Raw genomic sequence first — 26,113 nt, forward strand, 5'->3', positions numbered from 1 at the left:
CAGAGTCCAAGTCTCACATCCGAAGAGCAAGACTGGAAGCACCAAGGACCTGAAGACTCGGACTTTCATCCTCCTGCACAAGTACCGACAGCATCACACCGCATGATCCAGTGAATCCATAACTCCCCAGGCCCGACCCAGGCGTCTATTGACCTCTGGCTCACAGCCAGCAGAGACATGAATTTCACTGCCATGGTAAGTGAATCTCTCCGTGACCACAATATCCGAACCACAAAGAGGTACAGATAAGATAACAGCATTTAATTTGTCATTGAAAGCCTGGATCTTAGTTTTGACCCAGGAAACCCATAATCCCAGCAGCTCCAACTCCTCATACAGCACATCGAGGGCCCCAAAAAGGATATCCAGAGACTCCGCCAAATTGACTGCATCATCTGCGAAATCAAGGTCAGAGATCTTGACGTTCCCAAACGATGCACCGCAGCTTGATCTCTCCAACATCCTCCCCAGAATCCAGTCTGTACAAGTGCTGAAATGTGTGGGGGGCAGTACACACCCCTGACAAACTCCACAAACAAGTTGAAATAAATCGGAGATGGTGTCACCACATCTCACAGCACTCAGCACCAGAGTAAAGTTCAGAAATAAGATTGATCACTTTTGTTCGCACCCAACAAAGATCAAGAATCCTCCAGAGGGCATCCTGATTCACTGAATCGAAGGCTTTGCAGAGATCAACAAGGGCTGCAAGCAGAAAGCTCCCGGAAATCATCTGCTTTCGTTGAGGACCCGAAGAGAAAGGACACGGTCAATTGTTGACCTCTTTGGTGTAAAGCCTGAGTGCTCTGGGTGCTGGTGCTTAAGCAGATGGTGGTGAACCCTATCAATAATTATCCAAGTGAGCACCTTGCCCGACACAGAGCAGCGTCACCACTCGGCAGTTGCTACAGTCCTGGCAATCACCCTTCCCTTTCCAGAGTGGGACAACATGACCCTCTTACAGTCAGTTGGGATGATGCCTGTGCTCCAGAGCACAGAACTGCAAGCAATGACATGAGTACAGCACTTCCACCAACCTTGAAAAGTTCAGCATGGACACCACAGGTGCCAGGAACTTTACTGTTTCTCCACAAATGAAGGTGGATCACAGTTCATTGGAGGGTCAGCAATAGGGTCAGTAACATCTCTGACATCCAACTCCACAGCTGGTGCGTCAGCCTGGTGCAGCCGCTCAAAGTAACCGGCCCAGCGACCTTCACTTCAGACACCTCTGTATAAACCCCCCCCCCCTCCACTCTAACTGCAGAATACCGAGGGATGGGCTTGGAGAAATGCAATGCGTGAATTCCCCTGGAAGTAGGACGAGAATCATTTGACCACAGGTGATGCTCTCCCCACTCACAGATTCCTCGCACATCGGTGTCCTTGTCCTCCCTCGGCACACGTACAGTTTTACGCCTCAGCTCCCTGAACAGCTCAGTTTTGCCATTCAGCCTGGCCCTGTGACTCCAGTCAATGGTATCCAGTATCCCTTGAGTGACAAAATTATTCTTTGCCTTTCGGTGAGTTCCATGATATCCACCGGCAACATCAAGGATGGTGGTCTTGAAGGCACTCCACAACTCCTCAGGATCTCCCAAAGCACCCAGACCCCCCAAATCCCCATTCAGTCTGTTCGCAAACTCCTCAGGTGCCCTCTCATCCTTGAGCTTGCCAACATCCAGCCTTGGCTGGGATGGTATCATTCTCTTGTATTTAAGCTCCAACTTCAGAGTTGCTCCAACAAGCCTGTGGTCAGGATTGAGGAACTGAGCATACTGGGAGACCCTTCAATTCTCGATCATCCTTCAGCGACTGTCAATGAGCACATGGTTATTCACCTTTGCTACACCATCAGTGTTGGAATACCAAGTCCAGAGATGAGCCTGTGGGCGCTGAAACCATGAACCAGCCACCCTAAGTTAATTAAGGGGGGCTGTATGATGAAGCCCATTATGTTGTAACTTTCCTTGCCATTGAGAGCACATGGGTTCAGGAACAAGCACATGCTGCTCATGTTTTGGAGGGTCAACATGAAGGTGTGGGTGACGGCAGCAATTTTCATGGACTGGTTCCATAAATGTTTCGTTCCTCAGATGAGAGGTACCTGGCGGAACAAAACCTAATGTTCAAAGTTCTCGTGCTCGTCGACAATGCTCCTGTCAACCCCGGGGATCTGAAGGTAACTCACTAGAAAGTTGAAGTGATTCTCCTACCACCTAACACCATCTCCCTGATCTACCTGCTTGACCAAGGGGTAATGTCCAATTTCAAAACCTATTATACCCGCCGCACCTTTCGCCGCATTTTTGATGCGATTGACTCCGACCCAGAGCTCATCATTGGGCAGTGTTGGAAGGAGTTAAACATAGCCCACTGCATCAGCACAATCAGTCGCTGGATGAGGTGAGAGCCTCCACCGTCCATCAACGTCCATCCATGAGAGCCTCCACCGTTCATGAAGACTTCCGGTTCTGGGTTTGGAGCGTTGGCGGGTCTCCCTTCAGGGCTCTCTGTTGTCGATCTCAAAGTTAAGTTTCCGGTCGTTATCTGTCCCATTTTAACTGTTTATTTTCTCACCTACATGTTATTGTGTGTTCCGAGTTCGGTTTTGTTTCAAAAATCGTGCTATTTTGTGAGATTTCGTCGACCTTGTCTTACCGGGTGCTTGAGGCCTACCCTTTGTTCCCCTCAGTGTACGATCGTGTTTATTTGTTTTTTTCTCCCCATTACCTTCAATTTATATCTTCCCCACTTTCCTAACGTCCCCCATCCCTCCCAACGAATAACTCTATTTCGTGTCTTAAATAAAAAAAAACACGACCTTTCTCCTTGCACACTCACTGGTCTCAATTCTTCTTCTTCTTCCTCCTGCCGGCACACCGTCTTTGTTCGACTGAGCTTGACCCTCTCTCGCCATTACCTTCACAATTTCTTCCGATCTACAACCTTCCATTCCCGAATCTTACCTGTTCTTCAAAAATACATCAAAAAATAATAATCTTGTGTCTTACCTGTAATCATAACCACGTGATCCGTTTACACCCCCTGTGTTTACCGATCCAAATTCACCATTCACCTCACGATTTTTTCTACAACACTTCCATGACCTAATCTGTTGAAAACTCTCTCAAACAATAATAATACTAATAAAAACGATCTCGTCTAATGTTTCATCTTCCTCTTTCACACATGTGGTACTCTTTACTGTATCATAATGCACTACTCTTCAGCTATTTAAACAGAATGCTCTCAATTCGACCTCTCCTTCATACCTTGCCTAAAAAAATCCAACTATTACAGCGTTTCTTCTCTCCATTCTCTGAATTCGCCTTTATTGCATCCATCAAGAAATGTGTTAAATCGCATCTCTGACCTCAAAGAAAAATCCAATTTGCGATGAATGTTCGCTTTCCATCAACCATTCTTTTTTTTCCAATTTCAGTGCCAACTCACCCCTCTCACCCCTCACTCTCAAAGCAACCATCCCACTCTTCTCCCTCCAAGCCTCCCTCTCACCTCTCTCAAAAACTCCCCCCTCACCTTTCTCCCACCATTCATCCCCCTCACTCATCCTTCTCAAAGTTCCCCCCTCTCTTCCATAAAGCTGGCTCCTTCCACTTCCCTCTCACCTCCTCAAATCCTCCACTGCCTTCTTCCGCCTCTCTTGTCCCCCCTCTCTCCCCAGCACCACAGAGCCTTTTCTTCTCCTCATCTGCCCCTCCCCTAGCTATTCTGCAATCCCCCACACTCTTTAAACAACCCTCCTTACCTCCCCCTCATCCCTTGTCCAACCCTCCCACCCCCCACCCCACCCCCTGCACCCAATGCCTCCCCCCCCTCCCTCTTCATTAATAGTGTGGACCTCAAATATCCGGGGCCTTCACTCAAACCTTTCAGATCTTTCCATACAGGTTGCCACTGACAAACCAGACATAATCTGCCTCACATAAACTTTCCTCCCCCAAGACATGTCTGACTCCCAAGTATCTCTCCCTGGTTACTCCCTCCTCTGGTATGACAGATCTGAGCCTCGTCCTGGTGGAGGAGTTGCTCTCTTCATCAAAGACTCAATTCCTCACTCTCCATGCACTGCCCTCACTCCCACACCCCCAGGAATACCTCTAGCTTCGGCTTCCCCTCCACTCCCACCTCATGTTTATATGTGTACTGCACCGTCCACCGAACAGTGATGATTCCATCCACACCTCACTATCCAAAAACATGGACCAACTTCTATCTTCTCATCCAAACTCTCTCTTCCTCATATGTGGCGACTTCAGTTGTCATCATGCCAGTTGGATAGGTGTGGGTACCTCTCTCACCTTTGAGATCATGTCATGGCACTTCAGCATGTCATGAATTCAGCATTCTGTCATGGCACTTCAGCAAAAGCTTTCTGCGACTCATTGGGACTGACTCAATCGGTCAACTTCCCGACCCGGATCTCAACCAATGGTACTCCATGTCCTCTGGATCTGATTTTGACAAATTTCCCTGACAATATCTGCTGCTCTTCCTCCGCTCCAATCGGTTCTTCTGACCACGTCCTTGTCAAAGTGGACATCTCTCTGGCTATTATCAGAGAACCAACTCACCGCCGTCGAGTCTGGCATTTCACTCAAGCCGACTGGCAGGGTCTCCAAGCAGCCATCAAACTTATAGACTGGTCTCCTATCGCTACTTTCTCCAACATCAACTCATCCTGGGAATTCTTTCAAAGAAACTTGCTGTCCCTCATGCACAGATTTATCCCTTCTCGTCTTCAGTTGTCCGACCCCTCCTCCCGCCCTTGGTTCACTGAAGCTTGTGGCGAGGCAGTTGTCCTGAAACAACTTGCCTTTGCCTCATGGAAAGTAAACCCAACTGAGGGCAATCTCAGTTCCTTCCATAAAGCTCGGAACAAGTGTGTATCTACCCTCAGGAGAGCCAGAAAACAACATCTTTCTAATCTCAAGTCTGAACTCTCAAACCTCTCTCCCTCCTCAAAATCCTGGTGGAATCTAATCAAATCTGTTTCTGGTGTATGTTCCCCCTCCATCCCCTCCCTCACCTCAAATGACCACACTGCTGATACTGCACGTGAAACAGCTGAATGCCTAAACTCGGTGTTTGCAGCTAAATCTTTTGTCCAAAACCCATCACTTTCTCTACCCACCTTACCCAGTCGCAACCAACTGTCCCTGGACTCTGTCCTTTTCTCCTGACAAGGTGGAGAGCTTGCTGTCAAACCTCGATTCAGATTCTGCAACCGGTCCAGACGGCATCAGCCCACATGTCATAAGAACTTGCTCTTCTGCTCTTGCTCACCCTCTCTCTGTTCTATTCACCCTCTCATTTGCTCAAGGTCATCTGCCAGCTGCTTGGAAATCAGCAAACATTACTGCCCTGCATAAAAAAGGTGCAAAAACAGATCCCTGCAACTACAGACCAATCAGCCTTCTCACAATCATCAGCAAGGTTATGGAATCCATCATCGCTTCAGACATTAAATCCTTCCTTTTCTCCAATTGCTTGATTTCCAATCATCAATTTGGTTTCAGACCAGGTCACTCTACCCTGGATATGCTGCTTCTGCTCTCCCAACAATCGATGGAGGTCCTCAATGCCAGACAGGAAATCCGAGCCGTATCCCTGGACATATCACGTGCTTTTGACACAGTCTGGCACCCTGCCCTGCTCACCAAACTCTCTTCCTATGGTGTCCAAGGCCATCTCCACTCATTGCTCGCAGACTTCCTCTCCTGTCGCAGTCAACGTGTGGCCCTAAATGGAGTTCTTTCATCCCCTCTTCCTGTCCAGGCTGGAGTTCCTCAAGGTAGCGTTCTGGGCCCTGTTCTTTTTCTGGTTTTCATCAATGATCTCTCCGATTCTCTGAAAAATCCTCTATATCTCTTTGCTGATGATTCCACCCTCTGCCGTGCCATTGGTCATCCCTCAGAGAGGCAAGCAGCAACTTCTTCGCTCACTGCAGATCTGGATAAAATCACAAACTGGTCCAACACGTGGAACATGTCTTTCAATCCGGACAAAACTCACAATGTCTCTCCGAAAGGACCGTTTAGAAACCCCCCCCCCCCATCCACTTTCTCAACAATCCTCTGGAAGAAGTCCTTTCTTTCAAGCTTCTGGGTCTCACTATCTGCTATGATCTTTCCTGGGAAAGCTACATTTCCACCCTCGCCTCCAAAGCCAGTCGCCGACTGGGAATCCTCCGTCGTGCAAAGTCCTTCCTCGGCCCACCTGAGCTCCTGACCACTTACAAAGCTTTTGTCCGCAGCCTGATGGAGTACTGCTCTCCCCACTGGGCTGGTGCTCCTGCCTCCCACCTTTCTCGGCTTCACGCTGTGGAAACCAAGGCATTTCGGATCATTGGCATCTCCCGCAATGAGGCTGAGTCTTTGGGCCTCTCACTCAACCACCGCAGGCTGGTCAGTGGTCTTTCTGTCTTGCACCGTCTCTTCTCCAGCCTCGCCCCCCCTGCTCTCTCTGCTATTTGTCCCCACCACATTTCCGCAAGGTGCTCAAGGTCCGCCAACAACCCCCTTCTGGTAAAACTACCAAAATCACGAATCACTCCTCACCTTCACTCTTTCATTCCTCTTTTTTTCCCGCCTTTGGAATAAACTCCCTCACTCTATTCATTCCATTCTTCCCTCCAGGCCTTCAAAACAGCTGTTCACCACCACCTCTTATCATCCCCCATCCAAATCCTCGATCTTTTCTACCCCCGATAATCCACCCAAGCCCACCTCCTTCAAATTCCCTGCTTTCCTTCCTGAAAGTCCCTGTAATGTCCATCTTGTATTCCCCATGTTCCCCATCCCAACCCTCTCCCTTCCACAGATCTCCTAATGTCGCTGTTCCCCACTGTTTTGTCCTTCCCACTCCCACCCCTCTTGTCTCATGCCCCCCTTGCTGTGCGTTGTGTGTTAGACCTCACACGAGCCTCGACAAGGTATATAAAAAAACACTTGCTGGCACAACCTGCGGCCACAGGCAAGAACTTCAAAGGCTTTCCCAACAACACGGAGGAGAGGCATAAAATTGTTGTGTTGACATGCCAGGTGGGAGGGGAAGGCTTTGATGACACGGAGCCTGAGAAGTTGGATGCTCTTATTGCTTCACATGCCGAGGAGCTTACCAAGGATGAGTTGGCAGCCATTTCCAAGGTGTCCGAGGAAGAGGAGGAAGTGGATATTGATGAGCAGGAAGAGCCGTCAAGGTTCAAACTCATGGACAAGTTCCTGGGTGAGATGCTGCAGGGCGTGGTTAATTACTGAGAGGCTGTTAGATGCCGATCTGGTCATGGAGCGTTACCTCAAGTTAAAGAGGGTGTTTCATGACATGATGCTCTCATACAAGGAGCTACATCGAAACCTGCGGTAATCTGCCAGGCAGCTCTCAATCATGGGGTTTTTTTTTTTTCTTTTTCACCCTGATCCATCCATTTCAGGATCATCAGTATCCTTCCTTGCCTTTCCTGCCCATCCTGCCTCTCCTGCATCCCTTTTGGTGAGCGACTCATCCAGATCCTCTCCTGCTTCAGTGCCCTCACCTACATTCCTTTCTTGTGCATGATTCATCAACACCCTCATCTGCGTTGTCTTCAGAGGGGTTCATTGAATTCACTAGATTTTAATTCATCATTATCATATGAAAACTTGTGTAATGTTTGCAAATAAAAAATTTGAAACGGTTCCTGCTGCTGTTTTTTAATTTTATGATAGGTTAAGCACTTTTAATAAACTGTAATCACATTCCCTTCAATAAACATTGGAAATAGTGCCTTGTGTTGCCTTTTTTTTTATTTTTTTTTATTTTTTTTTTTTGTATACCTTGGTCGAGGCTCGTATGAGAGCTAACACACAACTCACAGCAAGGAGGTATGAGACAAGAGGGGCGGGAGTGGAAGGGACAAAACATTGGGGAACAGACACAGGTGAACTGTGGAAGGGAGAGGGATGGGGATGGGACGGGGAACATGGCGAGGGGAAGATGGACATTAAAGGGACTTTCAGGAAGGAAAGCAGGAGAATTGAAGGAAGTGGGCTTGGGTGGATTATCGGGGGTAGAAAAGATCGAGGATTTGGATGGGGGAAGATAAGAGGTGGTGGTGAACAGCTGTTTTGAAAGCCTGGAGGGAAGAATGGGAAAGAATAGAGTGAGGAAGTTTATTCCAAAGGCGGGAAAAAGAGGAATGAAAGAGTGAAGATGAGCAGTGATTCGTGATTTTGGTAGTTTTACCAGAAGGGGTTGTTGGCGGACCTTGAGCGCCCTGTGGAAATGTGGTTGGGACAAATCACAGAGAGAGCAGGGGGGCAAGGCTGGAGAGGAGTCGGTAGAAGACAGAAAGACCACCGACCAACCTGCGGTGATTGAGTGAGAGGCCCAAAGACTCAGCTTCATTGCGGGAGATGCCAATGATCTTAAAAGCCCTGGTTTCGACAGCGTGAAGTCGAGAAAGGTGGGAGGCAGGAGCACCAGCCCAGAGGGGAGAGCAGTACTCCATCAGGCTACGGACAAAAGCTTTGTAAGTGGTCAGGAGCTCAAGAGGGCCGAGGAAGGACTTTGCACGACGGAGGATTCCCAGTCGGCGACTGGCTTTTGAGGCAAGGTTGGAAATGTGACTTTCCCAGGAAAGGTCATGGCAGATAGTGAGACCCAGAAGCTTGAAAGAAAAGACTTCTTCCAGAGGATTGTTGAGAAAGTGGATGGGGGGGTTTTGTAAACGGTCCTTTCGAAGAGACATAGTGAGAGTGTGAGATTTGTCTGGATTGAAAGACATGTTCCACGTGTTGGACCAGTTTGTGATTTTATCCAGATCTGCAGTGAGCGAAGAAGCTGCTGCTTGCCGGTCTGAGGGATGACAGATGGTACTGCAGAGGGTGGAGTCATCGGCAAAGAGAAACAGAGGATTTTCCAGAGAGTCCGAGAGATCATTGATGAAAACCAGAAAAAGAACAGGGCCCAGAACGCTACCTTGAGGAACTCCAGCCTGCACAGGAAGAGGGGATGAAAGAACTCCATTTAGGGCCACACGTTGACTGCGACAGGAGAGGAAGTCTGCGAGCCATGAGTGGAGATGGCCTTGAATACCATGGGAAGAGAGTTTGGTGAGTAGGGCAGGGTGCCAGACTGTGTCAAAAGCACGTGATATGTCCAGGGATACGGCTCGGATTTCCTGTCTGGCATTGAGAACCTCCATCCATTGATGGGAGAGCAGTAGCAGCATATCTAGGGTAGAGTGACCTGGTCTGAAACCAAATTGATGATTGGAAATCAAGCCTTTTTATTATTATTATTATTGCTCAGCATTTTTTGTGACACTGTAATCATGTGCATTCGCTGTCGAAAAGATGTTAAACTTTTTAAAGTTTTCCTTATGTATCAGGAACTGCCGGGAACCTATCCCCTTTTTCCATTGAAACAATGCGTGACATTCACAGCTTCGCCATTCGCGGTAATTTTTGCGAGTCACGAACCACCGGGAACTGTCCCTTCAACCACCCCCCCCTTTTTTTTCCATTGAAACAATGCCCCGCTATTTTCGGATTTACCATTCACAGCATTTTTCAATAGTATAATACATCATGGTTATTTTCATGGTATCATTCCAATTGCAATGGGCCATGGACTAACACCCAGGCTTTTGGCTTGAGGTCTGCCGATCTGTGTTGCTTCATGCAATGGCTGCGCATTATTTTATTTGGCTGGAGTCAGGTCAGCTGTCCAGTCAGTGGGGTGGAGTCAAGTGTGCTGAACACTGACTCATGTTTTATATGTTATTCTTTTCTCAGTTTAAATAGAGCATAACTGAAAAATTGATGAAACTCCCTGAAACTGGAACTTGTTCTGTAACTTATCATAATAAAGCCATGTACCAAGTTTCAGTTGAATATGTTAAAGGGTATGTGGGGGAAAAAAGTCTGGAAAAACCACAGGATGGACAGACAGAGAGCAAACCTATAGTCCCCTCTGATGAAACTGGAAGGGAACTAATAATAATCAATGCCCAAGATCAAGGACATTACACCAATGGTTTTAAAAAGATGGCAGGACCGAGCCAGATGAACAAGTGTTGGTTCTGCAAGACAGAAACAGAAAGTACTGGTCACCTGATTTTGGGATGCAAAAAACTGTCAGTACAGCTTTACACACAACGTCACAAAAAAGTCTGCAAAGTGATTCATTAGCATACAGTATCTGCAAAAAATTATACATCCCCGTTCAAGAAAACTCATGGAAACATGAACCGAGGGCAATCATTGAAAATGAGGACGCCATGCTCATGTACGACCTGATGATCCCATTGAGCATGAACATAGAAAACAAAGGACATCGTTCTCAGCAACACAAAGGAAAGACAGCGTTGCTGATGGAGATATCAGTTCCCAGCGATTTTTGGCTTAAATAATGCAGAAATCAAGAAAATGACCAAATTCCAGGACCTCAAAAATGAGATCAAGAGGTCTTAGAAGCTTAAGGGTGTTGGAATTGCACCAGTGTTAGTTGGAGCAACAGAAAATAATAAAGAAGAACCTTACTGAGATTAAAAAAAACCATCTCTGGGAATATTACCACAAACAAACTACAAATGGAGACAGTCCGGGGTTTGGTGACGATCCTGAAAAGAGCCCTCGGAACAATACTCTGAGAACAAAAGTTAAACAGCTTGGTTCATGAACCGTCATTACCGAAGTGGAGGTAGATACTTTGAGTCCTTGGAGGACTCCGTTCCATATCCTCAAACCCGCAATTGGAGATAACACACACACACACCTTATTTCACATGAGCAGGGCTATGTGGTGTTGCCCACTGCTGTTCTTTCTTATCCTGTTGCCATTTTGAAGAAATCAAAAAAATACATTCCTATTTTTTGTGGGGACCTAAACCCTTCCCTCCATCCACTGATGAATGTGGTTGGGAATCATTTAATATTACCTTTCACATAGCTATTAAAGTTTAGGAACTATAGAGCAATTTAAAAAAAAAATCCATCTTCTTTTATTTCTCAAAAAAAATTTTGGCCGGAAACCCTCCCCGACATTCATTGATGAACCTCTGAAATTTGACCAAGATCTGTTTGGCCATCTGTGAGAAGAATGGTGATACGCAGACAGACAGACAAACATCTCTCAAGTTTAGGAACATCAACATGAATCATGTGGATAGTAGGATGAACTGATCATGACAAAGCCCATCCCAAAAGTTCTGTCACCCTGCTTGCTGTAATGATTCTTTTATCACCCCATGGGCATAGCACAAATCAGGGAAAGATTTGTTGTTTCCCTCTGTCTGTGTCTGTCATTTTCTGATTGCGGAACTTCAATTGAATTTCATATTTTGAATACTGCAGAACACGAATCGGCTTGTTTGCATTTCCAAAAACCCGCACTTTAGCAGTATTTGGCCAAATTGTACACTGTCTTGACCTCTCAAATTTGCTGCTTGCATTTTCAGTGTGGTGCAACATTGAGATTCAGACAAAATGGCGGTGCCCTGGGCTAACTCTGTCCAAACTAATCTTTTTGTTTATTGCATCCTTTTCTCAAAGATCATTCCAAAATCGTCAGTTTCTCCAAGAAGAGGCAGTCGGTTCAGCTCTGGATTATTCTGGTTGGCCTATCGGCTTCGTCTAGTTGCCATCGTACTTGATATTCAAAGTTCACGAACAAAGCTAATATGTTGTGTATTTGGCTCGGAAACATAAAGCAAAAGTTGGAAAGGTCCTTCCCATGTCATTTTTCTCAAGATTATGTGGGGTAAGGTGTTCTATGACCTCTCTACTTTTTAAAGTCATTGTTCGAGGTGATCACAAAATTTCCCATAAGGTGTCTCAATATATTGTTACGGCTGTGGAAATTCGCAGAACACCATAAAGGTTTCTTAGATCAGTTATCCCGGTAAGTGAGTGTTCAGATAGGTTTCTCCACCGTTGTTTAGAGGGATTTCTTCGTGTTCATCGGGCTGTGACCCTTTGAGATCATGTTTTTCTTTCTCTATCGTTATTTTGAACCGACATATCTCGCCCACCATTACAACAAACCACGACGCCAACAACACAACCACCCCTAACTACGCCACAACGCCAACCACGCTACGATCGCCACAACAACACTACCACCATTTAACCATCTTCGCCACTACGCCAGCTTGCAAACGCCATCCTCCACAGACCACGCTATGACCCTTTCCGCGTTCAAAAGGGGCCTGAGAACGCGGGCGTAAAAGAACGAGGAAAAGAAACCTCCAATGGTGAGTGTTTTTTACCGCCTTTTGTCTCCGAGGCTGGTGTGACGAGAAGGGCGAGGCGGCTCGCTCGCGATTGGTGGATACGAGGAGTGAGGCGGTCGGAGTTGAGAAATTCCCCTTTTCGAGAAGCTTCTCGAAGGCAGGCGGAGCCGAAAACGGGGAGGGGCGAAGGGTGAAGCGCCAGGCTATACAAGGTGGGCAGCCGCAAGCCTTGCTCTCCTCCTCTTCATTGGCGCTCTTCTCCTGGTCTGCTCTCCTCTCTTCGTTGGCGCTCTTCTCCTGGTCTGGTCTCCTCTCTTCGTTTTGCGCCCTTCTCTTGGTCTGGTCTTGCTTGGTCTCTTGGTCTCTGGGTCGGTGGAGCGACCCGTACACCAAAGGCGTGGGTTGGTGGAGAGTCTGGGCGATGTACCGGAGACGCGGACGGGAGGCGCAGCTCTGCTGTGGGGCACGAACCTGTGCGTCCGTGGGGGAGAGTGCCAGAGAGAGCTCGTTGACTATCGAGGCACCGCGAGGGTGCAGGTAACCTGCTACGGTCTCGCGGGACCCGTTCGGTCTCCCATGTCCCATGCCATAAAGAGCCAAGTGGTCCAGCCTGACCCCCTTGTCTGTGAGGGGGTCTTTTCTTGTGTTTCTTTTGGGTTTTAGAATGAATGTTGTCGTGGCGCCGTCTGTTAAGTGACTGTGCATGTACATTCTCATTGTAGTTGGTGGTATTGCTTCTATTTGCTTGTAAATACGTGCATGACTGCCTTGCCTGTATACGTGTAGATAGTGAATAAATGTCCTTGCTTGTGAAATGTATCCCGTTCGTTGCGTTCTCTATTCCCCATTGAAAATGCCATCTTGCATCACGGAATAATTAGTTGGGTTTTAAACACCCGGTAAGCAGAATCGGTTCTGTCGAGGTTGGCGATAATGCCCGCTCGGTTATCGCTGTAGAACGGAACGAACCGCTTAAGCGGTTTGTGTCCCAAGCCCACCTGCGGCGAGGTACGGCCCCTCGGTAGGTTACCCGCGTGAGTACTTAGGTATTTCGATATTCGGCAAGTGCCCCTATTTCGTGCGGGTAGAATGCGGACTGGGCTGTGGTGAGGTTAAACCCCCACCCGTGACTGGTTTCTGGCGATAGTTCCAGGAGGGTCACGCCTGAATTGTCCGTCCGGTGGGCGACGCGGTTGCGATGACAGGTATGCGGCTGATCGCACGTCGGCGGGCGCGAATTCATAACAATATTTTACTGATGTACGTCTGGCAAATGCCAAGCTTCTCACACTGTTTTGCTCCAAGGATTCTAATTATGTTATCTCATACGAAGGATGTTGCTGTGTCGGAAAGCTTCAGTGAACACAACATTCTTAAACTCTTGTTAATTTCATGGTGAGGCTGATGAATTAAGGAACTGATACTCTCTGTCCTCTGCTTTTGGGTGGTATGAGGAATAGATCTGTGTAATATGAAAGCTAAATCTCGAACTGTTTTTGAAATATCTCATACACAAGCCAAGCTACCGAGATGGTTGCCACGCAACAGAATTCAGCCAATCACCGCCGTGATCAAATCAGGTTGAGATAATGTCATGAGGAATAGATATCTGCAATATGAAAGCTAAATGGTTCACGTTTTTTGAAATATCGTGTTCACAAAAGTACATCATGGACAGATGATGGGTTGGTCGGTTCGTCAGAAGGTTGAACTGAGCTCATTTTAATGTCACCCGACTCCTTGTCTGAGGGGCGAGGGACAGAAAAACATTCCACAAAACGTGCAAACAATTTTTTTTTCCAGTTCTTCCGAAAGCCTGTGTGCATTCAATAACTCTTCAGCAATGGTATCATTCTCTCTGGGAGAGAAAAACTGACTGTGCACAACTGACCACACTCAGGCAGGTCTACCGCCAAATGATGTGACGACTATTCTTGCTTTTGAATGTCAGCGTATTGCAATTGGAGAGAATGCGGTAAAGTTAGGAATGCACAAGTCAAAAGTGCTTTCCCATTGACACTTCAGAATGAAGGTGTTTGTGCTTGGAGGGAAAATACAATTTGATGGCAAAATTTGTCCTACAGATCATTATGGAAGAACAGAAACTGATGGCTTGCTGTTTGTCAACAACATCTTCAGTGTTTTCATCAGCGAACAGCCCTTTGGAACACATTGCGAGAGACAAAACCTGGTGTCATAGCTATGAGCAAGAAATGGACTCCTTGGGATTGAAGGGGCAAAGGTCTTCCAAAGCTGTTCCTTAAGGCCCAGTCACACCTTGACGTTTTAGCCAGGAATGGCAACGTATAAAAATGCACGTAAAACGTTGGCGTACGCTGAAGTTTTGAGTTTTTTTTTTTTTAAGTTTTGGTCGTATTCATAACGTGTTGGTCGTATGCATAATGTATTAGTAACGGGCACAGAACGTTTCGTTGTGTTCAAGATAACTTATACCAACGAATGCTTAGCCTGTTGTCGGCGTTCACAACCTATGCCCAACAATAGTTTAACTTAGTCATAGTGCGCTGCACATATCGCCGACGAACTCGTGGCGTTCTCTGTTAAAAACCTGCCGCACGCCGATTTAAATCATAACCGCCTGAAAATTGGAAGTGTCAACATCGCAGTCACACCTTGACGATTTAGCCAGCGTATGCCGACCTATGAAAAATGTGTCTAAAACGCTGGGACACGTCGAATACGGTATGGGTAAGTTGTGTATACGTTAGGAGCACAATGAAAAACAATGAAGTACGCTAGCATATTACGTGGTACGTCAAGTACGTCGTGAAATTTCAAGCATGCTGAAAATTTTACGACATACTCGACGTATAGCTCTACAAGTTCCGCATACGCTGGCATAAGTTCTCGGCACTCTCCGCAATCGTTTACACACGTCGGCCACACGTTACTTGTAAGTTACTCATAAGTCGAAACACGTCGAGGTAATGTTTAGCATACCCCAAACTTAATTTTTAACCTACGAGTAACGTGCTTTGAACCTATTAGTAACGTGCTTTGAACCTATGTTTAACGTATCTCAAACGCACATTGGCGTATGTAGACGAATTTGATTGACGTCTTCTGGACGACCACAGAAATTTCTGAACGTGTTTCTAACTTACAGCTATCGTATAATGGAGTATTGGCAGCGTTTAGGGGAATTGGTATATACAAATGAGCTTCACAAGAGGAACCCGTCAGTGTTCCAGACTCCATGCTGAGTAGATGTCAATGTCAGTAGCAGTGGCAGTAGTAGTAGTAGTAGTAGTAGTTCGAGAGAATTTGGTGATGTCGATGTTATTAGTAGTAGTAGTAGTAGTTCGAGAGAATTTAGTGATGTCGATGTTAGTAGTAGTAGTAGTAGTTCGAGAGAATTTAGTGATGTCGATGTTGGTAGTAGTAGTAGTTCGAGAGAATTTAGTGTTGTCAATGTTAGTAGTAGTAGTAGTAGTAGTAGTAGTAGTAGTAGTATGAGTAGTGGCAGTAGTAGTAGCAGTAGTAGTTGGAGAGAATTTAGCGATGTCGATGTTAGTAGTAGTAGTAGTAGTAGTTCGAGAGAATTTAGTGATGTCGATGTTATTAGTAGTAGTAGTAGTCGCAGTAGTAGTAATTCGAGAGAATTTAGTGATGTCGATGTTGGTAGTAGTAGTAGTATTTAGAGAGAATTTACTGATGTCGATGTTGGTAGTAGTAGTAGTATTTAGAGAGAATTTACTGATGTCGATGTTGGTAGTAGTAGTAGTTCGAGAGAATTTGCTGATGTCGATGTTGGTAGTCGTAGTAGTAGTACTTTCAAGTAACGTGTTGCAAAGTGTGAACAACGTTCGTGTAGCGTGCTTGCAACACGTTACTCATAGGTTAGAAATAAGTTTCGGGTATGCTAAACATTACATCGACGTGTTTCGACTAATGAGTAATTTACAAGTGACGTGTTTCAACGTATGTCAACGATCGCATAACGTGCCTACAACTTATGGCCAGCGTAGCGGAACGTGTGAGTCATACGCCGGCATACGTCGTAAAATTTCAAGCATGAAAAAATTTGAGGAAAACCCAAAAGTTCAACGGTTAAAGCCAGCGTACTACCACTTATGGCAGTGTTTTTCAGCGTGGTCTTAACATATACAAAACGTACCCATAACGTATTTGACGTGTACCAGCGTTTTACACGAATTTTCCAAAAATTGGCATAAGCTGGCTAAAACGTCAAGGTGTGACTGGGCCTATAAAAGATCATTTATTTATTGCTGAAGACACATGATGAACACGAATCCTGAACACAAAAACGCCAGACAACCACCTATCTTCTTCCCACATGTCACACTTTCCCAAGCACTCATACAAGAACCAGCCAGATTGGAGGGAAAGACATGTGGAAAAGAGCATGAAGTTGGAGAAGATGCTTCATCTCCACCAGGGCAGAAGCAGGGGTAGCCAGACAAGTCAGAGTGCGGGGCCAGAGTCGGGGCGAGTTAGCGGCTATAGATACAGAGGTAGTCAGAGCTCCAGTGGTTCCAAGCCAGAGAGGGCAAGCTGGTCCAAAAAAACAGACTTACTGACGGATTGAGACAGAGTACTTCTTGTTGGGGCCACAGTTTTATACCCCATCCCTACCATGCCACAAATCTCCAACTCCTGAGGCTAACTAATTATTGGTACAATGGTCTCTGCCCCAGAGGCCCCACCAATCATGGCCCCAAGAGTTTAGGGCCTCGTTATTCCCTGTCCTAAGGCCGACACACACATATACACACACGTCTACACCCACCATTCTCAGTTCAAGACTCTTAGAAATATCTGATCTGATTCTGTGCCACCAGGGCAATCACAAGTTTTGGTCTTGGCAATGAACTAATGCCTGCCTCGCACACTCTCTTGGACAGCTGATGAGGAGTTTAACTCCCTTTAACAACAGATCAGCCCCCCCTTACCCCCCCCAATCACCACCCCTTTCCCACCTCTGCAGATCTGGAAAGATGCAGATGCTGGTTTGATGCATTGAATGTGTCATTTAATACAGGCAGATTTCATATCTCACCTTGTCTCTGTAAGAATCATTGAGTGAAACCACTTATCGACTTCCTTGATCAGCCACTGTAAGTAGCTCGGTCTCAAACTCTCAAATATCGTGCTTATACATCGTTTTTGGTCCTGTTTCTCATTGGTGAAGAATCACTTTAAAAATTAAAAAAAACTCTTGGATCCGGATCCTGATCTTCACCAAAATTGAACCAATTTGTCTTTGCCACACACAAACCTGTTCAATTTTTGTCCGAGTCTGTCCATAAGTTTGTGATGTGTATCGTTTTTGACACGATCTCTCAACTGTGAAGAATCACTTAAAATTGTAGGATCCGAATCTTCACCAAAATCTAATCCATTCATCCTTGGCACACCCCCAACCTGTCCACCAAGTTTTGTTTGGATTTGACCACAACATTTTGAGATATCCTGCAGTCAAACTAGGTGAAAACATGAGAACAGCACTCTGTAGCATGCATATCTCCACCAGCCTGAACAATTTACATTTTGTAACCCACTGTTGAACTAGATCTGCATCCGTACCTTAACCAAAATCTATTCAGCTTACAGTTATTGTCACCTCCCCAATTCATTCACCGAGTTTTGTCATCCATCCACAACGGTTTGAAATATCGTGCTATACAGTATATCGTGTTTAGCCCTATATCTCAATGGTGAATAATCACTAAAAAAAACAATCAATTATAGTATCTGGACCCGGATTCAGATCTTCACCCAAATCGAATCAATTCGTCCCTGTCGCACACCCAACCCGTCCACCAAGTTTTGTCCGAATCCGTCCATAACCTTTTGAGATATCCCGCTCACAAACAAACAATCAGGGGTGGATACATAACCGTCGTCCACCTTCAGTGAAAATAATTGATAATTTTAGCCACAGACACGGGATGGGTAGATGTCATAAAATTCATCATACAAGCGATGCATTCCTAATATCGCAATGAATTGCTTTACATTTATGCTATACATCCACTCAAAGGAAATACCTGCCCTATTCTAGGCATTATTAACCTCTAAGAGCCATTCCCACATCAGTATCTATTGTTTTGTGAGCTATGCAAAGCAATAATTTTCCAAAGTGCATTTAGGCTACGTATTCTTGAGAGAAGGATCGGCCTTTTAAAAACATAGCAATATCATCGTCTAACATGTTTATTTATGCAGTCTTGCTCTCTATACTGTCAGGTAGAGTTTTGGATCTGCTCTCAGATCAGCAGTTTTAGAGTTTTGGATCAACCTGAAATAGAGATGTTGATGCCCACCCCAACCTCACAAGCCCCCGTCTGGAGTTCTATTATGCAAACGGCTGTGCAGGGGTGTCTTCCCCAGGATGCATCAACGAGGTCACACCCTCGTAGTCATCAATTCGCTTTTCAGAGGCCCATCCTCTGTATCATAAGTCCATTTCATGTCTCACCACATCAAACGTTACTCCTGAAGGGTTGTGGAATTGTTTCATTGAATGTCCATAATTTCCTGTGTACCAGCTGTTGCTGTGCACTGTCAAGTCATGGTCAATTTGTTGTGCTATTGCTGTAACATATTTTACGGTGTGCCTGTGTGCAGTTGGAGAAGTCCCCTTGGAACAGCCCCTGATGCCAGTTCCAGTTGGGGTTGTACCAGCATCGCAACCGCCGATGGGTGCCCACCCACTTCCCCTTCCACCATCCATCAATCTCAGCAACAACAAACGCTTAGGGTAAGGCTTCCCTGTCCTTTCCCTCCATCGTTTCTCATTTGGCATGCTGTGTTGCCTGCATTTGCTATCAATTACCATCATCAGAAGATGTTTGTGCTATACTATTAAAAACCTGATGAAAAATTTATGAAATATGTTAGTGCTGTGAGGAGCGTTTAGAGCAGGATGAGCACACTCAACTAGATTCACTAACTTCTGCATTTGATGCAGCAAACATGGAACATACGCATTGTTTTTTAAATTATTTACTTATTTCTGTTTTCCCCAGACTTCAGTTTTTTATTTTAATTTTAATTCGTATGCAGCCTGTGGCTGTGCGGCTGATGCAGTGCCCCTGTTACCAGTAAGATGATACTCATTTTGCCGACCTCCGAAGGATGACAGGCTGAGTCAACCCACCTGGTGTTATTTCAACGTCATGACAGAGGCTCAAACTCAAGACCCTAAGATCTTAAGCCAGCCAGCTTTACTGTTAAGCCAACACCAGGCAGACTGTCAACAGTGAAAAGTGGTGAGGTAGCTTTTAATCCTTATTTCCCCCATACTGGTACCATTATCACAATTTGTAGTTTCATTCAATCAGCCTTCTCCTCCCTCCCACCCCCAATCCCCGACTTGGTCTCCTAATTCTCACAAATTCAAGTCCTCAGTCGATATGGAGTAAAGTTTTATGATACCGTGAAAGCTAAAATTGTTGTAAGACACGTCAAAGTAAAACAAACTTGTACAAAACAATTTCATATTGACATTGCTGAGATGATGAATCTTTAAAGTCCCCTGTTAAAGCTTCATACCAACTCTGGGGCTGGGCTTCCTCTGGGCTTTGCTCTTATATGCTCAGAATAATAGTGAATCACTGACTGCTCTCAGACCTTTGGAAACTATATTTTGTTGGGATTTGCTATGAAAAGCAAGTTTTGCTTGTGTTGCGTACCACATGACAAGTTGTCTGCAGTGCTTTGCTGGAGACTGGCAAGTGTATGCAATGTACACATATGTATATATTATTAGATATGGCCTCTTCTTATTGATTTCCTCCTCCCCACCCCCTACATTTTCATCTTTCCTTCACCTCATAGGCTTGAATACGATGATGACGATGAGGAAGATGATGGCCCTGGACCCAGCAAATATCCCAGGTTAAACCTTTAAAAAAAAATTTATATTTTGTCGAGGCTCGTATGAGAGCTAACGCACAACACACAACAAGGGGGACAGGAGGAGAGCTAACGCACAATGCACAACAAGGGGGGCAGGAGACAAGAGGGACGGGAAAGGGAAGGACAAAACAGTGGGGAACAGAGACATTAGGAGATCTGTGGAAGGGAGAGGGATGGGGCGTGGAACATGGGGTATACATGATGGAAACTACAGGGACTTTCAAGACCTTACACGATGGGGAACTTTCGGGAAGGAAGGCAGGGAATGTGAAGGGGGTAGGTTTGGGGTGCATTAACGGGGGTAGAAAAGATCGTGGCTTTGGATGGAGAAAGATAAGAGATGGTGGTGGACTGCTGTTTTGAAGACCTGGAGGGAAGATTGGGATTGAAGAGAGTGTTGGAGTTTATTCCATATTATTTTTATTGGCGTGGCTGCAGCATGTTTGCACATTAATAGTCACTTCTGCTCCCTCCCCACTCCCCCCCCCTCCCCAAACACATCTTGACAGTTATACCTGAGCAATCAAGGAACACCAGTGTTTTAAGCTGGCTATACAAGTATTATTCTCAGGCAGTGAACCTGTTCATGTGACATTTGCCCACAAAAGGGACATAATACTGGCACAAATCCCAGTCGTTTTCCAGGTGACTTTGCAAGGCATTGACATCATTTCTTGTAGTTTAAATTGAATGTCTAAATATAAACATCACCAAATTTGCTTCTATTTTTTTATCTTGTTGATGGTTGAGAAGCAGGCAGCTCTGCTGATGTCATTTGACCCCATCTGACTGGAGGGACGTTAAAGGAGTGGAATCCATTGTGGATATTGTGAGAAACATGGACGTGACGTAATTGGCTTTTGAGTTGTGAGCAGTTTTGCTCCAGCAGTAGTGTGCGCTTCTTGGCTCCAATTACGGGACAATGCTCAGTTGATTGAAGTTGGTCGTGGTTGAATCCCACGTGATGTTCATTCTGTTGTGAGGTGAACCTGAGTCTGCTCTTGGGCAATTCCTCAGAAACATTGAGGAAGGAATTCAGGCTATTTCAGGTCAGCGGAGGGTGGGGAAGATATTAAGGAAGGAACTGATGATGAAATTGTGATTTGTAAGGCCAGGCAAGAAAACATATTCGATACCAATGCAAAGAGTTTAAATAATAAGATGGAAGAGCTTGAAGCCAAAGTAGATCGCGAGGAGTACATTATAGTTGCAGTAAGTGAGACATGGTTTAAGGAGGATAGTAACTGGAGGACAGGGTTAGATAGAAGGCTACAAAGTGTATCGGTGTGATAGAAAGGAGAGAATAGGAGGAGGAGTAGCAATCTTGGTAAAGGACAGCATTGCATCAAGAGAAAGGGGTGACATTAAGGAAGGAATAAATGTTGAGGATTCTGTGTGGGTAGAGATTAGAGATTGTAAAAACAGTAAGATACTGGTAGGATGCTTTTATAGGGCTCTGGGTGTGAAGCAAGAGTAAGAAGGGGGAGTACATGAAGAATTAAAAAGGGCATTTGGTAAGGGAAGAGTATTGATTATGGGGGATTTTAACTTGCCAGGGAAAGATTGGGTCCAGGAACAGGGATAGGGTAGAGCAGATGAGGATTTCCTAGTTTTATTCCAGGATTGCTTTTTAACCCCGTTTGTAGATAAGCCCACGAGGGGGAGTGCAGTGATAAACCTCATTTTCAGTAACGATGCCAATATGGTGGCAGAGGTGGAGGTAGGGGAGCATTGAGGAGCAAGTGACCATAACATTGTATGTGCAAAGATTCTGTTAAGGGTTCGAGTTCAGGATAGTAGAGTAAGGCTGTTGGATTTCATGAAGGCAAACCTTGAGGGTGTGAGGAGAGAGTTGGGTGATGTCGATTGGGAGAAGCTAACAATAGGGCAATCGGCATCAGAGACATGGGAAACCGTCAAGGAGCAAATGAGTTGAGTGCAGAGTAAGTACATTCCAATGAGGTGTAAAACGAGAAACATAAAGAGGCCAGGGTGGTTGAGTAGTGAGATAAGGAATGCTATAAAGGAGAAGCAGAAGGTGTTTATTAGGTACTAGACGACCTGTGAACCCGTTGGGTTCTCGTTGTGACAGCGGTTGATGAAAAAAAAAAAGACAAAATTTTAATATTATTTAGTGGTCAAACTTGAAGAAAATTTGAGCATTTACCTCAGGAGTCATCGTTCGGCCAACCGGTTTCTTGAGGTATATCAACACATTCTCCATGGTTTGCCTTTGCACTTTTTGGATCGTCATACCAAAACTTGACTGAATCGGGAATTGATTTTTTGAAAAAAATTTCGTTACCCAATTTTAACGAAACTTGATACTGCACACCGCAGGCGAATGGTAAGTAAGGTGGGCCGAAAATATTTGCACTATCGTGTCCCGTTTTGGCTGTATTTCGGGAACATATATATATATATATATGTATATATATATACACACACATATTGTTACGGCTGTGGAAATTCGCAATACACCATAAAGGGTCCTTAGATCAGTTATGACGCTAAGTTGATGTGCAGATAGTTCCCCACCATTGTTTAAAGGGAATTCGTGTGATTCATCAGGCTGCGACTCTTTGAGATGGCCGTTTTTCTGTTCTATCGTTATTTTGGACTGTCCGAAGACTTCAAACAAAGGCCCCGTGAAAGGCCTACAACGGCGCGCGAGTTTTCCCGCTTTTTTTTGCGGCGCCGCGGCTGACGGGAGAGGCTGCGAGAGCTCGCTGGCGATTGGTGGATACGGGGTGTGAGGTAGCCTTGAGGAGGAAACGCCCCTTTTCGAGGAGCTTCTCGAAAGGGCTAGACAAGAGGTGGAGCCAAAAAGGGGGTGGAGTGAAGGGGCGGAGCCCTGCGCTATATAGGGCAGACCGTGCGCAGGCTCGCTCTCTCTCCTGCCTGGATCATCGTGTTGGATTCTTCCTCTCTCTGTGTCGACGTCACTCTCTGCCTTGGTCGCCAGGGTCGACGTCACTCTCTCTTTTTTGGTCGTCGACGCCGTCCTCTCTCTTGGTGGCCAGGGTCGAGCTCGCTTCCTCTCTCTTGGTGGCCAGGGTCGACGTCACTCTCTCTCTCTCCCTCTCTCGGTCCTGCGCTCGTGGTCCGGCGAGTGGCCTGTTGGTGGAGACGCGGACGGGAGGCGCAGCAGTGCCGGCTGTCTGGTGGACCTGCGCGTCCAGACGAGGGGTGCCGGTGAGGGTTCACCGGCCGCGTGGGAGGCCGGAACCAGGCGTGACCACGCTGACGGTCGTGGGAGAGAGACTGGACGACCACTAAAGGGAGGTCTTTTCTTTTGTTTGTGTGTATGTGGGTGACACCGTGTCTGACAAGTAAACCTGTGTAAGTGACTGTACATCTTTGTAGTCGGTAATAGTACTTTCTTTGTCGCTTGTATATTGCATGATTCCTTGCTTGTGTTGTTTGTGTAATATGTGCTTGCTATAATAAATGTCCTTGTGTGAAATGTATCCCGTTCGTCGTCTCTTTCCCCATTGAAAGTGCCATCTTGAATCGCGGAATAAATTAGTAGTGGGTTTTGAACACCCAGGGTAAAGAAGAGAATCTGATCCGTCGAGGTCGGCGATAACACCGCTCGGTTATCACTGTAGCACGGAACGGACCGCTTAAGCGGTTCGTGTCCTAGGCCGACCTGCGGCGAGGTACGATCGCCCGGTCGACTACTCGCGCAGGTACTTAGGTAGGTCAAATTTGGCGAGCGGGTGGGCAATTGGCACGATCCTGGTGAGGTTAAACCCCCACCCGTGACTGGCTCCTGGCGGTAATTCCAGGAGGGTCACGACTGAATTGTCCGTCCAGTGGGCGACGCGGTCGCGATTGGAGTTACGCAATCGCTCGCACGCCTGGTGGGCCAGAATTGGTAACACTGTTGTCCGGGAGTGAGATTTGAATCCACCCCGTCTCCAACTAAATTCACAGGAATCGGTTCAGGGGTGAGTGGAGCAACCCCCCCCCCCCCATTCTCCCCAAATCACAAGCGATTCAAATTAAATTCCGAGGAATAAGATGACATTTCAAGGCGAATGGGTGGCTGGTGGATTAGATATGTGTAGTAATGTAGAATCCATGGCCCGGGACAGTTCTTGTAATTATAATCCATGGGGGAGCTCACCCTCATATTCTGAGCACGAACTTTGCTGGCAAACGGAGTCGCAAGATGGCGGCGCGATCGCACCTCGGCACGGCAAGGAGCAGGCGGCTGTTATTAGCACAACGAACGGCACGACACGAGGCGAGTGCTTTCAGCCACCGCTTCAGACCACGTGGTCGCGGCAGGCGCCATGGCAGGCGTGGCAGGATGCCGGAGCATGCATTGACGGGCTTCGGAGACAAGTGTCGAAGTCCTTGCAGCGGTGGAGGAATGGTGACAACTGTATAGGGGAATTGCATTAGTTTTCCTTTGAATTGGACGAGGAACGGCGGCACATAGACAGGGTTCATGAGGATTACGTGCGAACGGAGTCACAACGATGGGCCGATGTACAGGAAGAAAGGAGGGAGGAAGAACAAAGGCAAACAAAGCTAGAAAAGGAAAAATGCGAACACGATTTGGAATTAAAAAAACTGAAGGAAGAGGTAGAAGCAGGCAAACAGATAATAGAAATCTGAGAAGAGACGATAAAAAGAGGAGAGGAACATCTGGAGCAGAGGGATAAAGAATGGTTGGAGAAGTCAAGACACTTCGAAGAACTAAAGGGAAAAGTGAGGAAAATAGAGTTGAGTGTCCATAAGTGGGAACAAGGGACGAGCGAGCTAAGCGAGAGAATGGAGGAGGAGCGAATTGGTAACTCCTGGGACAGAAAGCACATGGAAGAAGAATGGGAAAAAAAAAGTTGGAAGAGAAAAAATGCGAACACGATTTGGAAGTAGAGCAACTAAAGAAAGAGGTAAGATCAGGCAATCAGGACAGAGAAAGCCCAGAACGGGAGATAGAAATAGGAAAGGAATTGCATGAAGACCTAGAGAGATACGGTGAGGAAATGAACGAATTGTGGGAGGAAGCATGCAAAAGAGGTGAGGAGGCCAGAAGGGAAAAATGGGAAAAAATTTCTGAGTCACGTGAACACCAAAACAAAGAGAAGGAATTACAAAACGAGTTGAGAATGTTGAGGGAAGAGAGAACGACAGCAGAGAACGAAACGTTAAGGAACCATACTGTACAGATCAAACAGTTAGAAGCCAAAGCAAGGTCGGAGTGTGTGGAGATGAGAAAGGAATTAGAAAAGAAAGCTTCTTAGTTACAGAAACACCAAAATTAAGAGACGGAATTACAAAACGAGTTGAGGATGCTGAGAGAAGAAAGAACGACAGCAGAGAATGAAACGTGAAGGAACCACACTGTACAGATCGAACAGCTGGAAGCGAAGGCCAGATTAAAGAATGAGGAACAAGGAAAACAGTGGAATGAAAAACAAAAAGAAGAACGATTGAGACAGGAGAAGGAAATCAGCCAATTGAAGGAAATAACTAGATTGCAGAATGAGGAACAAGAAAGACAGTGGAATAAAAAGCAAAAAGAGTATGAATTTGAAACTGAACAACAAAAGGAAAAAAACAAGGTTGGAGTACGAGGAGATAGTGACAGAAGAACGAAGGAAACAGGAAAGTGAGATCAACAAAATGAAAGAAACGATGAGATTGGAGGCTGAAAAGCATGATGAACAGTGGGAGAGAAAACAAAAACTACACGAGTTTGAAATTAACCAGCTCGAGGGGAGAGAAAAATTTGAGTCCACAGAGATGGAAAAACTCCAGAAAGAGAACGAACAACTCAAAAGGAGCCAGGAAGTAGAACGGCACAATAAGGTGGGATGTGTGACAGCACCACAAGGAGTAATGTTAGTGGTGCAGGACTTGATTGACACCACTCGTCGGATGAAAGAACAATTAGGGCAAACTCTGAGAAAGGAGACACAAATAAAAATGGAGATAAATGGAGATGGAAATAAC

At 46.0% G+C, this 26,113-nt stretch overlaps 1 protein-coding gene across 4 annotated transcripts in view; it reads left to right on the forward strand.

The window, feature by feature from the left end:
* LOC147021962 (aryl hydrocarbon receptor nuclear translocator 2-like) overlaps positions 1 to 26,113 on the forward strand; it is a 150,956-nt gene that overhangs the window by 16,149 nt on the left and 108,694 nt on the right. For all 4 annotated transcript variants that reach the window (XM_085892451.1, XM_085892450.1, XM_085892448.1 and 1 more), the window contains exons 2-3: positions 18,851 to 18,983; positions 20,063 to 20,122. In XM_085892451.1, the coding sequence (XP_085748577.1) occupies positions 18,851 to 18,983; positions 20,063 to 20,122 (193 nt within the window). The remainder of the gene's footprint in view (positions 1 to 18,850; positions 18,984 to 20,062; positions 20,123 to 26,113) is intronic.

The sequence above is a fragment of the Eptatretus burgeri genome, chromosome 8 (genome assembly GCF_056783735.1).
Source record: "Eptatretus burgeri isolate ZD-2024b chromosome 8, Ebu_testis_v1, whole genome shotgun sequence".
NCBI classification, from domain to species: domain Eukaryota; kingdom Metazoa; phylum Chordata; class Myxini; order Myxiniformes; family Myxinidae; genus Eptatretus; species Eptatretus burgeri.